The sequence below is a fragment of the Hylobates moloch genome, unplaced genomic scaffold (assembly GCF_009828535.3).
Source record: "Hylobates moloch isolate HMO894 unplaced genomic scaffold, HMol_V3 SCAFFOLD_9, whole genome shotgun sequence".
NCBI lineage: Eukaryota > Metazoa > Chordata > Mammalia > Primates > Hylobatidae > Hylobates > Hylobates moloch.
In genome coordinates, this window is record NW_026652284.1 from 81,292,105 (window position 1) to 81,307,336 (window position 15,232).

General features: G+C 39.4%; 1 protein-coding gene across 4 annotated transcripts in view; it reads right to left on the bottom strand.

Moving 5' to 3' along the window:
* Positions 1-661: 661 nt before the first annotated feature.
* YWHAZ (tyrosine 3-monooxygenase/tryptophan 5-monooxygenase activation protein zeta) overlaps positions 662-15,232 on the bottom strand; it is a 32,742-nt gene continuing 18,171 nt past the window's right edge. For all 4 annotated transcript variants that reach the window (XM_032760140.2, XM_032760138.2, XM_032760142.2 and 1 more), the window contains exons 3-6: positions 5,318-5,441; positions 4,227-4,390; positions 4,047-4,142; positions 662-816 (exon numbers count right to left, since the gene is read on the bottom strand). In XM_032760140.2, coding sequence (XP_032616031.1) covers positions 757-816; positions 4,047-4,142; positions 4,227-4,390; positions 5,318-5,441 — 444 coding nt within the window. In that variant the 3' untranslated portion in view covers positions 662-756. The remainder of the gene's footprint in view (positions 817-4,046; positions 4,143-4,226; positions 4,391-5,317; positions 5,442-15,232) is intronic.

The following is a 15,232-nucleotide window of genomic DNA, read 5'->3' on the forward strand; positions in this document are numbered from 1 at the left end:
GCTTGATATACATGAAGTATGAATACCAAGCAATTCATTTTTCCTGCATCTTTACTTTTACATTTGTTCTTAGGTTGCCTAAAACATTTAAATACAAATAAAATGAGTGTAGCAAAAATAATGAAAGCTAACAGCAGGTAACTTTACAAATAATGGAATGTGAACCGTTTCTGCCCTTATCCAGAGTAAAATGGGTCACAACTTTGTCTAAAGGAACACTTCTGCAGCTGTAGTCAAAGGTGTGCACATTGAGATTGAGTATTCCACAGATATACATGGTTTAATATGTGGTATCCATGGGGTATGTTTCTACCACAGCCTTGTAAGTGCTCCAAACCCTAAAGTACCCACAATTACTACACCTGTGACTGGAACCAATGATCCCTTTTATTCCCCACCAGGACAAACCAATATGTAGGCAGTTTTCTTTGCTTAGACATGGAAGCAGTTTTACACTGGCCCTTGTGAAGCCACAATGTACCAAAAGTACTATGCCAAACATTTATAACTTGTATAAAAATTCCACATCCCCATATTGGCCACCTCAAGATGAAAACAGACAACTCCCTAAATGTTAACTGGCTCTACTCCCCTAATATTAAACATAAAAACCACATGGGAAATATAGAAATTCAAATAGAAGTAACATAAACCTGTCATAAATCGTAAACAAAAAACTATTTGTGGGACAGCATGGATGACAAATGGTCTACTGTGTAAATTTTAGAATGAGGCAGACAAAAGTTGGAAGGCCGGTTAATTTTCCCCTCCTTCTCCTGCTTCAGCTTCGTCTCCTTGGGTATCCGATGTCCACAACTGGTAAAAGAAGGAAAGATTTTTCAGCAAGTTTCAATGGGATGGGGGGGCGTTTTCATATATATGCCAAGATACCCGAATGTTTTAGTTGGAAAGCATTCTTAAAAAGGCAGCAGCATCACTTAGCTTCAAGATACAAAAACATCTCAATACACACATTTACTTTCTCTGTAACCACTATATAAGCAGGGTAAGTACACCACAGAGTTGCCTTCAAATAATCTTTAGATACAGGAAAGTTTTGGTTATCCATAGAAGGTGAAGAGAAAGCAGGAAAAAAAATATATATATATATATATGTGTGTGTGTATGTGTGTATATATATATATATATATATATATTTTTTTTTTTTTGAGATGGAGTCTCGCTCTGTCACCAGGCTGGAGGACAGTGGCGTGATCTTGGCTCAATGAACCCTCCACCTCCCAGGTTCAAGCGATTCTCCTGCCACAGCCTCCCGAGTAGCTGGGACTACAGGTGTGTGCCATCACGCCCAGCTAATTTTTGTATTTTTAGGAGAGACGGGGTTTCACCATGTTGGCCAAGATGGTCTTGATCTGATCTCGTGATCCACCCACCTCGGCCTCCCAAAGTGGTGAGATTACAGGCGTGAGCCACTGTGCCCAGGCCCTAAATTATTTTTTAAAAACTAAGCATCAATAGGTGTCAGAACCTAAAGAGCCCCAATATGAAAGATGGACATCCAAGGTGAGTGCAACTATACCAGAAGCATCTAATTTGGCCCACGCTGAAGGAGCTAGGGTTGACTGCTCTCCTCTGGTAGATCTTAAAGTGACTCACACTCCAAACAGAATCCTATACTCCATGAAATTCAAGAACCAGCCTCAACTCTGAGCTAAACTACAAATCTAGCTTTTCTAACACTTTAAGCTTAGAAAAACCTCTGTTTATTTATCAGGTTGGTGCAAAAGTAATCGCGGCTCTTGCCATTACTTTAAATGGCAAAACCCTCAATTACTTTTGCACTAACCTATCATATGATTCAAAATAAATGGACAAAAACCAGAACCAAATCTTTTAACAGGTAAAAATGAAAGCTGTCACATAAGTGGTAGGGTTATGAACTCTATTTATTCCACCGGCTCCAATGTTAAAAATGTTGAAGTCTTAACCACTCTGTAGTGATTTTCAGAGGTAATTACAAAAGGATTCAAGACAATCTTAAATTTTATATGACTTACACATGAAAACTGAGGGGAAGGGGAAAATACACTAATTATTATTTTTATATTCCCCAAATCATCCATTAGCTTCATTTATCTACAAAGCAAATGTATCTCTGGCCTGGAAAGGAGGCTACTTCCAGGGTCATACAGATAGCCAAATGACCTCTTAGAAACTGTGTGCTCCTCCTGTCAAACAAGGGGTTTTGTAAATGCAAGATGAAATTGTTTCTAATGTCTCTTTCCTGTTCTTTCAAGGATTCTTGAATTTTCTGTATAAACATGCAAATTTGATACAAAATATTCTTTTTCTAGAGTAATGTGTTGACAGTCTTGGTCAACCAAATTCAGAATGAAATATTAAGTTCTGGGATAATTTCTTGACAGATAAATGTTCCAATCAACCTATAATGGTGACAACTGACACTAAGAAGGCTCAGAGAAGACATACAAGTAGTGACAGAATTAGAATAAAAACCCTGGTTTTCTTTTTTTTTTTTTTTTGAGATAGAGTCTTGCTCTTTTGCCTAGGCTGGAGTGTAGTGGTGTGATCTCAGCTCACTGCAACCTCTGCTTCCCGGGTTCAAGCAATTCTCTTCCTCAGCCTCCCGCGTAGCTGGGATTACAGGTGCCCGCCACCGTGCCCGGCTAATTTTTGTATTTTTAGTAGAGATGGGGTTTCACCATCTTAGCCAGGCTGTTCCTGAACTCCTGACCTCGTGATCCGCCCGCCTCGGCCTCCCAAAGTGCTGGGATTACAGGCATGAGCCACCATGCCTGGCCAACCCTGGTTTTCTTATTGCAATATGCGCTCTTCATGCTATACTGATAGCAAAATTCAGTTGGAAGCAGACAGTAGATCAGGGTCTCTCAAAAAGTGATGTGAACAAAACACAGTATCTAGGTCTCAAAGTCATCACTTTAAAAATGTCATCACTTCAAACTAGAAAAGAAAAATCCTTAATACTAAAGTTAGTTAACAAAGTGCTTCTTATGTTTGATATAAAGATTCTTTCATTCTTTACTGTGGCTTATTATCTTGACTCAAGTATCAGAAAAGTTTATAGATAGCTCCAAATTGTGCTAATAATTTTAGGTTTAATAAACAAATATACAATACTATTCAAAAAACTCTTCAAGATTTTCAGCACTATCATATAGAACTGGTTTACAGAAAATGGCAGTGGACTAGAATAAAGTTGGAAGAGAAATGTATAAAATGAGGTTACATAGTCCTCAAGAGAAATGGCCCTGAAAGTCTTAACAAAAAAACAGTAATACCTAGATTACGATCTGCAATTCCTACCTCTTTACCTGACACACAACAAATGCTTGATAATTTTTTCACCTAAGCCTCAAAATTTCAAATCTAGTATTATCTGAAGAAGAATGAGAAGACCTAAGAAACTAACGAGACATACAAATCAACTGCATTGTGGACTGAATTTGAATCCCAATTCAAATAACTTAAAAAAAGAGACAGTTGGAATTCAAGTATTATTTAGATATTCAAACATTATTAGGGAATTACTGTTGATGTTCCTGGTGTGATAGTGACACTGTTTCTTTTTATACGTCTGCAGTATCCCAAGGACAATCACGACCTTTCATATTAAGTCATTTAAAGTAAGAAGCTAGGCAAAATAGACTTCCACTTGGATTCTGTAGATACCTGAGATTTTGTAACTCAAGTTATTAATTCCCTACCATTATCTTTACAAATACGGAGGCAACCTGATGGGCAAGAAAATCATTCTTAAAGGAAATAAAACATGTAGAGTCTCAGCACACTTTTGATACTAACAAATTTTAACAAGACAGGTAACTCATCAATGTGTGTATTTTTTAGTTCTTAGTCTAATATTTCAGTTTCTGTAATTTTCCTTCATAGGACTTTAACAGTAGCTAAGATATATTTATGAGAGCCTATGAATTGTGTTGAGAAAAAATTTTAAAAAGATTTATTTAATAAAAAAAAATTCCTTAGAGTAAAACATAACCTCTTCAACCACATTCATCACTAATGATGCTGTTTTATGTACTTACTGTCAAGTTGTCTCTCAGTAATTGCATTATTAGCGTGCTGTCTTTGTATGACTCTTCACTTAATGTATCAAGTTCAGCAATGGCTTCATCAAAAGCCTATGATTTAAAAATAGTACATTACATTTCAGTGCTCAAATAATAAAGACTGCTAAATTTCTACATAACAGGTAAAATACATACTGTCTTTGCAAGAGAGCAGGCTTTCTCTGGGGAGTTCAGTATCTCATAATAGAACACAGAGAAGTTAAGGGCCAGACCCAGTCTGATAGGATGTGTTGGTTGCATTTCCTTTTTGCTGATTTCAAAAGCTTCTTGGTATGCTTGTTGTGACTGATCCACAATCCCTGGATAAGACACGCCAAAATGTACTAAGATAAAGTGTGCATTATATCTTCACCCCTCAAACCAAACCTTTAATATCTCACATATCCTTTGAAATACTAACCTGTAACAGCTTAATATTTGTTAATTGAACAAGGTCCTTTTTTTTTTTTTAAGGGAGGTTTCTCCTGGTACACACTAGCCATTGGTCAATGTCAAGATAAAACAACTTTATAGGGCCGGGCACGGTGGCTCATGCTTATAATCCCAGCACTTTGGGAGGCCGAGGCGGGCGGATCACGAGGTCAGGAGATCGAGACCACGGTGAAACTCCGTCTCTACTAAAAATACAAAAAATTAGCCGGGCGTGGTGGCAGGCGCCTGTAGTCCCAGCTACTCGGAGAGGCTGAGGCAGGAGAATGGCGTGAACCTGGGTGGCGGAGCTTGCAGTGAGCCAAGACTGCGCCACTGCACTCCAGCCTGGGCGACAGAGCGAGACTCCGTCTCAAAAAAAAAAACAAAACAAAAAAACAACTTTATAATCTCATTATTGTTATATTTTTTTAAAAATTAACTAGTTTTGACCTCCCACACCCAAGCAATCCTCCCACCTCAGCCTCCAGATTAGCTGGGACCTTTCAAAGGCTTGCACCACCATGCCCAGCTAATTTTCAAAATATTTTTTGTAGAGAGAGATGTTGCTCAGGCTGGTCACTTTTCTTAAAATCTTGAAAAAACATTCCTGTACACAAAATTGGCTTTTCAGAAAGCATTTATTTTAGAATAGCAGTATGAGGCAGTAGATATGTATTCTCAGGACACAAAGACCACTGCTACTCCTTATTCGGCACTCTAAGCAATTCAAAACAAGACATTATGTAAGCTTCAGAGACTCTTCCTCAGTATGTTATCTTATACAAGTTCAACCAACAGGTTTAAAAACAGCATACCTTTCTTGTCATCACCAGCGGCAACCTCAGCCAAGTAACGGTAGTAATCTCCTTTCATTTTCAAATAGAAGACTTTGCTCTCTGCTTGTGAAGCATTGGGGATCAAGAACTTTTCCAAAAGAGACTTAAGAAGAAAAGAAACAGACATAGTGAGAATAAAACATTTACAGAAGTGAAAGAACTTGCATTTCTTAAAGAACAAGCTATAGCCTAAGTTATAAAACTTTAACGCCCAGTCACTGTCAATACAATTGTGAATGCAGCTGGCACATGCATTTGTGGTTTAAAGCAGAATGCTTTGGGCAGCAATACTTTAAGTTTGAAGTTAAGTGTTCAGTTTATTATTTGAGGACAATACAATTGAATATTGGTCCCTAACAATGTTATCTATTCACATGCTGACTTCAATGAATGTGAAGCATGACCGTTCATATTTAGGAACATTTTCTAATGAGCTGGCAAGCTTTCCATCTGAAGTTTCATGTGGTCATGACATGAAAATAGAACATATGGGATGAACCTTTTGGGACTCTGGAGAAATGACTAAAGCAGAAACCAATAATGTAAGACACTTAAGGAGTCCATGCCAGAGAAAGAAGAACAAAATAAACTTCATTTATAAGAACACAATTCAAGCAAACCTCACAACACATAAAAAAACTGTTCAAAACAAAAGTTTTATTTTTCCTAAAGACAGTGGTAGGAGACTTACAGATCTTAAAGAGCAGACCTTTAATCTCACTGAAGTCATTTTCGGCTTGTAAGATACATGATTACAGATCATCCCAGACAACAGATAAAATTAAAACATCATCCTATAAAATTCTGTCTAAAACTACTATTACAACCTGAGTCATTTGATCAGGATTTTTAAAATTACACTCTTTAATTGATTTTAAAGCAAAAAAATTAGATCATTGTGTTGGGGATGGGAAGAAGTCTCCATAAATGTGTAATTTTTTTCTTTTCAGTTAAGGGGGAGAAAAATAAGTCTAGTAGTAGAATTAGGTAAACATTAAAACAAACAAAAAAACCCCAACCACCCATTCTCACTACCCCACTTCCTTTAAAGTTCAAGTACACTCTGAGAATCAAGGTGAAGTCAATTTTCAGCTGAGCTAAATTCCAAATCCATTCTTACAAAAAAAAAGTATCAGTTTATATAGCACCTACTTATATGCAAAATATAAATTTGAAAAATGCTTTTAAATACTAACTCCAACTTTGTGTTTACCCATTATGTTCCAATGGTGGGTAGGTGAACAGTTTTAACCCAACTTCTTCCCCCAACTTTTTTTTTTTTTTTTTTTTTTACAACTCAAGCTACAGATAACCCAGATGAAATGGCAGCAGGGCCAGATTGCACTGTGCTATAAAGAGGTTAAAGATGAGAAAAGTCAACCTGAAATGATGTTTCCTGCAATTATTAACTGATATTTAAAAATACTGGCCTGAGGCCGGGCACAGTGGCTCATGCCAGTAATCCCAGCACTTTGGGAGGCTAGGGGTGCCAGGATCACTTGAGGTGAGCCTCGTCAACATGGTGAAACCCTGTCTCTACTAAAAATACAAAAATTAGCCAGGCATGGTGGCGGCGGGCGCCTATAATCCCAGCTACTCGGGAGGCTGAGGCAGGAGAACTGCTTGAGCCCGAGAGGCAGAGGTTGCAGTGAGCCAAGGTTGCACCACTGCACTGCAGCCTGGATGACAGAGCAAGGCTCCATCTCAAAATAAATAAAAAATAAAAATAAAACTACTGGCCAGAAATCAGAACATTTTGGTTAGGATAACAACCTCTGTCTTACACCACATTCATACTTTCATATTCAAAGTTCTCTTAGCTGCAAGTGTTTTGTCCTTTGAATACAATGCTTTTTACCACCTATGGTTGCTCTGTGGAGATCTGCCTCTAACAGTGGAAGATAATTGCATTTAAAATAGTCAAGTTTGTCTTTCCACTTAAAAACAATGGTTTTAAGAAACAAATGACCAGGGTTTTCAAAAGTTTCATTGTTATACGAATTGTATTAGTCATTCAACTATGGGAGATGGTATAAACATAGTGGCTTTGGGGTGAGTCTGGGTTTGAATTACAGCACTATACACTGTGTGAACTACTTAATCTCAATGATTCAGTTATCTCACCTGTAAGGCAGAGACCTCTAAGATTGTTGAGAAAAAATACAGGTAAGCACTTAGGAGTAAGCACTCAATTAAATGTTTATTATCACAATAACACCAGACACCATGCTAGAAGCTGGAAGCACAATATTCTGGTACTTCATAATCTAGCTATAGAGACAAGGCTATCATTCCTTCCATTACAATACACTTTACAACAAGTATTGCAGGGCACGGTGGCTCACTCCTGTAATCCCAACACTTTGGGAGGCTGAGGTGGGAGGATCACTTCTTGAGACCAGGAGTTTGAGACCACCCCGGTGAACATGAGATCCTGCCTCTACAAAAAAACTAGAAGTTAACCAGGTATGGTGGCGCACCCCTACAGTCCGAGCTACTTGGAAGGCTGAGACAGGAGGATCGTCTGAGTCCAGGAGTTTGAGGCTGCAGTGATCTATAATTGAATTGTACGACTGTACTCTAGGACAGGGTGACAGTGAGACTGTCTCAAAAAGAGTAACACTGCCTAATCACGTCCTTCACTTTTCAGTAACTTTAACCCCCTCTATGTAGGCAGAGATGAAGGCCATTAAACACATGCAGTTACTTAAGAGTGAACCAATCACTTAAGATGTAAAATTTTAAAGCTGTACTAAAAACTTTAATTTTTTAGGAAAGGTGTTGATAAATGCTACTAAAATTAGTAATCTATCTTTTGTAGGTAGTAACTTTGCACCTGGGTAATATGCTGAACTAAGTAGTTCCCTGGGAATTAAAACGGCAGTTAAGCACTTCTTTCCCCAAAGCTGAACACTGAGTTAACCATAAAACAACTTTAAAACTATTTGTTAGAACCCACAAGTAACAGGAGGGCTGGGTAAACAGCAGTCAGGCTGCTTACTGGCCTAATGATAGACCAAAAGAACCAAACAAGTGGCAAGTGTTTCTGGTGAGAGGCTGACCATAAGAGTTGAGAAAGGTGGCTGGGCGTGGTGGCTCACGCCTGTAATCCCAACACTTTGGGAGGCTGAGGTAGGCGGATCACGAGGTCAGGAGATCGAGGCCATCCTGGCTAACATGGTGAAACCCCGTCTCTAATAAAAAAAAGAAAAAATTAGCCAGGCGTGGTGGCGGGCGCCTGTAGTCCCAGCTACTGGGGAGGCTGAGGCAGGAGAACAGCGTGAACCCGGGAGGCGGAGCTTGCAGTGAGCTGAGACCGTGCCACTGCACTCCAGCCTGGGCGACACAGTGAGACTCCGTCTCAATAAAAAAAAAAAGAGTTGAGAAAGGCGTAAATGGCCTACTTCTAATAAATCGTCCAATGACATAAGCTAATTAAGATTTAAAAACCAAAAACCAAGCAAGACTGGATTAAAGATTAAATTTAAAGGGGCTAACACTGTGGCTCAAAAAAAGCTAACTATAAAAGAACGTTTTTCTGCCAGGCACGGTGGCTCATGCCTATAATCCCAGCACTTTGGGAGGCCAAGGCGGGTGGATCACCTGAGGTCAGGAGTTCGAGACCAGCCTGGCCAACACGGTAAAACCTCGTCTTTACCAAAAATACAAAAAATGAGCCAGGCGTGGTGGCACACGCCTGGAATCCCAGGTACTCAGGAGGCTGAGGCAGGAGAATCACTCGAACTCGGGAGGTGGAGGTTGCAGTGAGCCGAGGTCACGCCGTTGCACTCCAGCCTGGGCAACAAGAGTGAAACTCTGTCTTAAAAAGAAAAAAAAAAAAAAAGGAACATATTCTCAGCCTCAATGGGATGATATACCTATTAGAAAGGACGTGATTCCACAATCAGGAATCAAAGTTATGGCGAGTATACTAGAAACTGTCAGGATAATGGAAAGAACAGGACATGAATGGCTCCAAGAGACAAGACCAATTAAATTTAGCAAGAGGGAAGATTTCTGTTCAGTATGAGAAAACTTATGAGTGGTCCAGTACTGGAACAGGTCACCTGCTCAGTGAATTCCCTCTTTTCACATAAAGGTAAAACAAGAAACTAAAGAGGATAACTTGGGTATTTTGTAGAGGGGATTCATAAATAAGATGTCATCTGTTTCTTTTAAAAAAAATTTTAATTGACATAATGTTGCGCATATTTTGGGGGTGCATGTGATATTGATACATGCATATAAGATATAATGATCAAATCAGAGTAACTGGGATATCCATCATCTCAAACATTGATTTTTTTTTTTTTTTTTTTTTGAGACAGAGTCTTGCTCTGGCGCCCAGGCTGGGGTGCAGTGGCACAATGTCAGCTCACTGCAACCTCTGCCTCCTGAGTTCAAGCGTTTCTCCTGCCTTGGTCTCCTGAGTAGCTGGGATTACAGGCATGTGCCACCACACCCGTTAACTTTTGTATTTTTAGTAACGATGGGGTTTCGCCATGTTGGCCAGGCTGGTCTCGAACTTCTGACCTCAGGTGATCCACCCGCCTCAGCCTCCCAAAGTGCTGGGAATACAGGCGTAAAGCCACTGCACGTGGCCTCAAACATTGATCTTTCATTTGTGTTAGGAGCACTGCCATTTTTCTAGCTACTTTGGTAGAATAAATGTTAACTATAATTTCCCTACTGTACTACTGAATACTAGAACTTATTTCTACTATCTAACTGGATTTTTGTACACGTGGTCTTTTTCAATTCTAAGGGAAGACAGAGTTCACAGAATTAAGTTAACGGTAACATAAAAGAGGCAATTAAGTATGCTGCTTTGTCAAACTGACCAAAGAATAACAAATCCAAGTTTTCCAGATTTGGAAGCCAGAAGATAAAACCAAATGTAGGAAGAATAGAAAAAAATGAATAAAAGAACAAAAGAAAAAGGAAGCAGCACGTATCAGAAAGCAGCAGTTACAACAAAGCAGAAAAAAACATGGAGGTGCACCAAATAGAGAATGGAAGGGAGGAAAGGGCTGATAGCTACTTTCAAAATATGCAACAACTTCAGGGAATATCCTGCTCAACACAGAAATAAACCTCCTAAATTTCGCTCACCTACAACAGTACAATGAAAGCAATCATGACTGAAATAAGGTCTGAAGTAAAAAGGGGAGGGAGTGGGCACACCATAATATAAGGAAGTATATACTAAGTGTCACAATTTCAACTGTATTTAGAACGAAGTCTCGCTCTGTCACCCAGGCTAGAGTTCAGTGGTGTGATCTTGGCTCACTGCAACCTCCGCCTCCCAGGTTCAAGTGATTCTTCTGCCTCAGTCTCCTGAGTAGCTGGGACTGCAGGCACATGCCACCACACCCAGCTAATTTTTGTATTTTTAGTAGACAGGGTTTCACCCCATTGGCCAGGCTAGTCTTGAACTCCTGACCTCGTGATCCACCTGCCTCAGCCTCCCCAAGTGCTGGGATTACAGGTGTGAGCCACCGTGCCCAGCCAACTCCAACTGTAAAACAAGGGCTAGGTTGACTGAAGGTTCAACTTGTAAAATTTTCCAATTATCACAGTACATTAAGTTTTTAAACCAAATCTAAAGGGTTTTCAGGTCAAACAAAATTCAAGAACATCCTACACTCAAGCTAAATCAAGGCTAAATGTTAATCTGTTGAATATTCCTGAAATATAATCTCATTTAGAAATCCACAGTATTTCCTCAGTTTACTTCAAAATGTGGATGGTTTTACTTTTTTCCCTCCCATTAATTTTTTAAATTTTTATTTAGAGATGAGGTCTTGCTCTGTCACACAGGCTGGAATGCAGTGGCCCCATCATAGCTTGCCCTGCTACCATTAACTTTTAAGTATGTTTTTTCATGATAGCCACTGTCTTTTAAAGATATCATGGCCAACATTTTAAAAAATACCCAAGATTAATTTGCTGAATTAGAGTTAATGCATTTATACAGCATTCACCCTAATACTAAGTAGGATAAGAAATCATTTACTCAGCAGCAAAATGCCACAGGAAGCTGGTATCTAATACTCTTTGGTAAATAGCTCCTACTAATCCAGAGTTAAATATGTGATATGGGCTCTGAAGAGAGGACACTAATCCTTAACCTAACCAACAGGTAAATTACATGAAATTTGAGATTTTAGAGATAAAAGAGATTTTTCTCTCTACTGCACCGTAGTATAATTAACCTCTTAGATTGTGAAAAAACTTCCAAGAGATGGGGTTCAAATAACATTTTTCCTCCCAAGCCAGTTTCCAACAGATGCCTTATTCCAAAGATAGTCTACATTTACAATGATGTTTTGTCTTTAAAATTAAGTCTATTAAAATTAAGGAACCACATAAATTGACAGGTCGTCTACTTCTGATCCCTTCTTGGGATAGACTCAACCTGCTCCCACTAATATGAATTTTATAAACACTCCTGCCTGTAGTCAAGTATTCCTAATGAAAAGTTAATGAACTGAGAATCCATCTCTAGTGATATGCCTTTCTCACTGGTCTTTCAGTATGATTACCCCTAAACCACCAAAACTGCTGCCTGAGCTGGTGGCAAGACACTAACCTTTTGGGCATTCAACACTTGTTAGAAGAAGAGCTTGATGTAATGCAAATCGTATAAACTCTAAAACCAGGCAGACTTGAAATTCCACCCTAACCCATTAATTTTGAGATTTACACAATAGCTAATCTTTATTTTCTCATCTATATGAAAATCCACATCAAAAGGCTGTTATGAGGTCTAAATGAACATATAAACAGGAAGGCACCATTCACAGCTCCCAAACGAGAGTAGGCATTCTACTCACTGGTTGCTCAGTTACGTGAAAATAAAGTATGGAGATTCTGACATTCAAAAATCTGCTTTAGTGCTCTTGTACTCTCAAGTACATCATTTTGGCTTTGGTAATCTAAAATTTGTATAACTGGGAAAAATGGTGAAGTAGGATGCAAAAAAGTTTTCATTCAAAAACACAGGATTAAGACATATCAAAGAACAAAACAAAAAAAGAACATTTCCTTTAGTATTTATTTTCTCTTTTTAAACAACAGACTTGTTAGGAACACCAACTATGGAGACAGACTGCTTACTGCCTAAATCCAAACTCTGTCACCTTGACAAAACTCTGAAATCTTCCTGGGTCTCAGATTCTCATCTGTAAAAGGCGGATATTAGTAGTAGACATAATGCACAAGGTTGCTGTAAGGATTAAATGAATTAACATATAATAAGCATTTAGCAGAGTCTGGCAAATAGTAAGCAACAAAGAAGTGCTGCCATCCTTTTGGAAGGTAAAAGTCTGGTGTCAACCACATTAGACTTCAAGTACTGTTTGTACTGCAGTAACTGATCTTAACCCACCCACTCACCCACCCAGAAACCACCTTAGCTCTGAATTCCCTCTTATGTGAAATAATTTCCTAATATTTAAATAATATTACCTTATTTCTCCCAATCATGGTACATATGTACTATCTCTATAAATAGGTACATTTTCTAGGAAAAAACCCTAAACGGTTAACAATACTTCAAAAATTTATGCCTTAAAAGTTTGTCTCAAGACACTTTTATAGTCATAAAAAAGTAGAAAACTAAGATCATGGTGGTAATAATTATTTTCCAAAGTTCTCATTTTTGCTCCAAAGCTTCAATTTTATCTTTGTCAAAAACATCATTTTCCCTTAAAGTGAGAGGCTCAATTCATTTAGGATATCTGTCGAATACCTAAGTCTGAATACCCACAGCTTATCTGCCTGCAGTTTTTTGAAGAAAAAAGTGTCCCATAAAAAAAGAAGAGCAGCTAGTTTATCTCACAATTCAAATAACTACAAGTGTTTTCCTCAGAGACAACCACTGGACTTCCCATTTTGCCTCACTGAAAGATGTCTATTTAAGGGCTATTAATACAATAATGTTTCAGATTCAAGGAGGTTAAAAAAAAGTCTTTTTTCTTTTTAAAAGAAACAGTGAGTGCATAATGGTAAAGAAATACAATAATCACTAGTACAGTATAGTACCACTGCCTTGATTAGTGATAAGGAACCAGTAAGTTTGAGCTACCTTTGGGTTTGCACCAGTGCTAAATGTCAACAAAGTGATAAGAATCAGTATTAACAGTATTTGCCATGAAAATAGTTGTGACCTGGCTGGGCGCGGTGGCTCAGGCCTGTAACCCCAGCACTTTGGGAGGCCAAGGTGGGTGGATCACGAGGTCAGGAGCTCAAGACCAGCCTGGCCAAGATGGTGAAAGCCCGTCTCTACTATAAATACAAAAATTAGCTGGGCATGGTGGTGTGCGCCTATAATCCCAGCTACTCGGGAGGCTGAGGCAGAAGAATCGCTTGAACCTGGGAGGCGGGTGTTGCAGTGAGCCGAGATTGTGCCACTACACTCCAGCCTGGGTAACAGAGCGAGACTCCGTCTCAAAAAAAAAAAAAAAAGAAAATAGTTGTGACTTTTGTGACTTAACTAACAGACACCTCCCCAAAGGACTCCCAGTGGTCAGCATATCACTTTAACAACTGTTGATTTAAAGTAACCTCTGCTATGTTGTACACCTTAAATACATGTGTTTTTTTGCCAACTGTACCTCAATAAAGCTGGAAAAATAAAATGAAAACCTGTGCTAAATACCTTTCCATACCTAGCTCTAATGCCATGTTCTCCCTAAAGCTAATTCTTCAAAGCTATTCAGCTTCATCTACATTGTCTGTACAGATAGTGTGTAGTGTAGAGCTTTTTAACTGAAGAGAACAAAGGGCAATATCCTAATTTCTGTCAATAAAGGACTAACGGCCAGGTGTGGTGGCTTATACCTTTAATCACAATCACTTTGGAAGGCTGAGCTGGGAGGACTGCTGGAGGCCAAGAGTTAGTGACCAGCCTAAGCAATACAGCAAGACCCCGTCTCTACTAAAAATAATTTAAAAACTTAGCCTAGTGTGGCCAGGTGCAGTGGCTAACACCTGGAATCCCAGCACTTTGGGAGGCCGAGGTGGGCGGATCACTTGAGGTCCAGGAGTTCAAAACCAGCTTGACCATCATGGTGAAACCCCATCTCTACTAAAAATACAAAAAATGAGCTGGGCATGGTGGTGCACACCTGTAATCCCAGCTACTTGGGAGGCTTAGGCAGGAGAATCACTTGAACCCGGGAGGCAGAGGTTGCAGTGAGCCGAGATCGTGCCAAGGCACTCCAGCCTGGGTGACAAAGCTAGACTCTGTCTCAAAAAAAAAAAAAAAAAAAAAAAATTTAGCCTAGTGTAGTGTGCACTTGCACTCCCAGCTACTCCAAAGGCTGAGGTGGGAGGATCACTTGAACACAGGACGTCATGGCTGCAGTGAGTGCACCACTGCACTCCAGTGTGGGGGACAGAGGGAGACTCTTTTTTTTTTTTTTTTTAAAGGGGGGTCTGGCTAAGTAAGTTGCTACATACCCAAATAATAGAGTACTATACAGACATTAAGAGTGAGGAGGTACGGGCTGGTTGTGGTGGCTCACGCCTGTAATCCCACACTTTGGGAGGCCAAGGTGGGTGGATCACCTGAGGTCAGGAGTTTAAGACCAACCTGGCTAACATGGCAAAACCCCGTCTCTACTAAAAATACAAAAATTAGCTGGGTTTGGTGGCAGGCGCCTGTAATCCCAGCTACTCAGGAGGCTGAGACAGGAGAATCACTTGAACCCAGGAGGTGGAGGCTGTGCCATTTGCACTCCAACCTGGGCGATAGGGCGAGACTCTGTCTCCAAAAAAAAAAAAAGAGTAAGGAGGTACCCGTCAATATGAAGCATAAGATATACATCAAAGTGTATGTGGGGGTACAATTTACAAAACTAAGTATATGATCCTTATTCTTCAAGGACA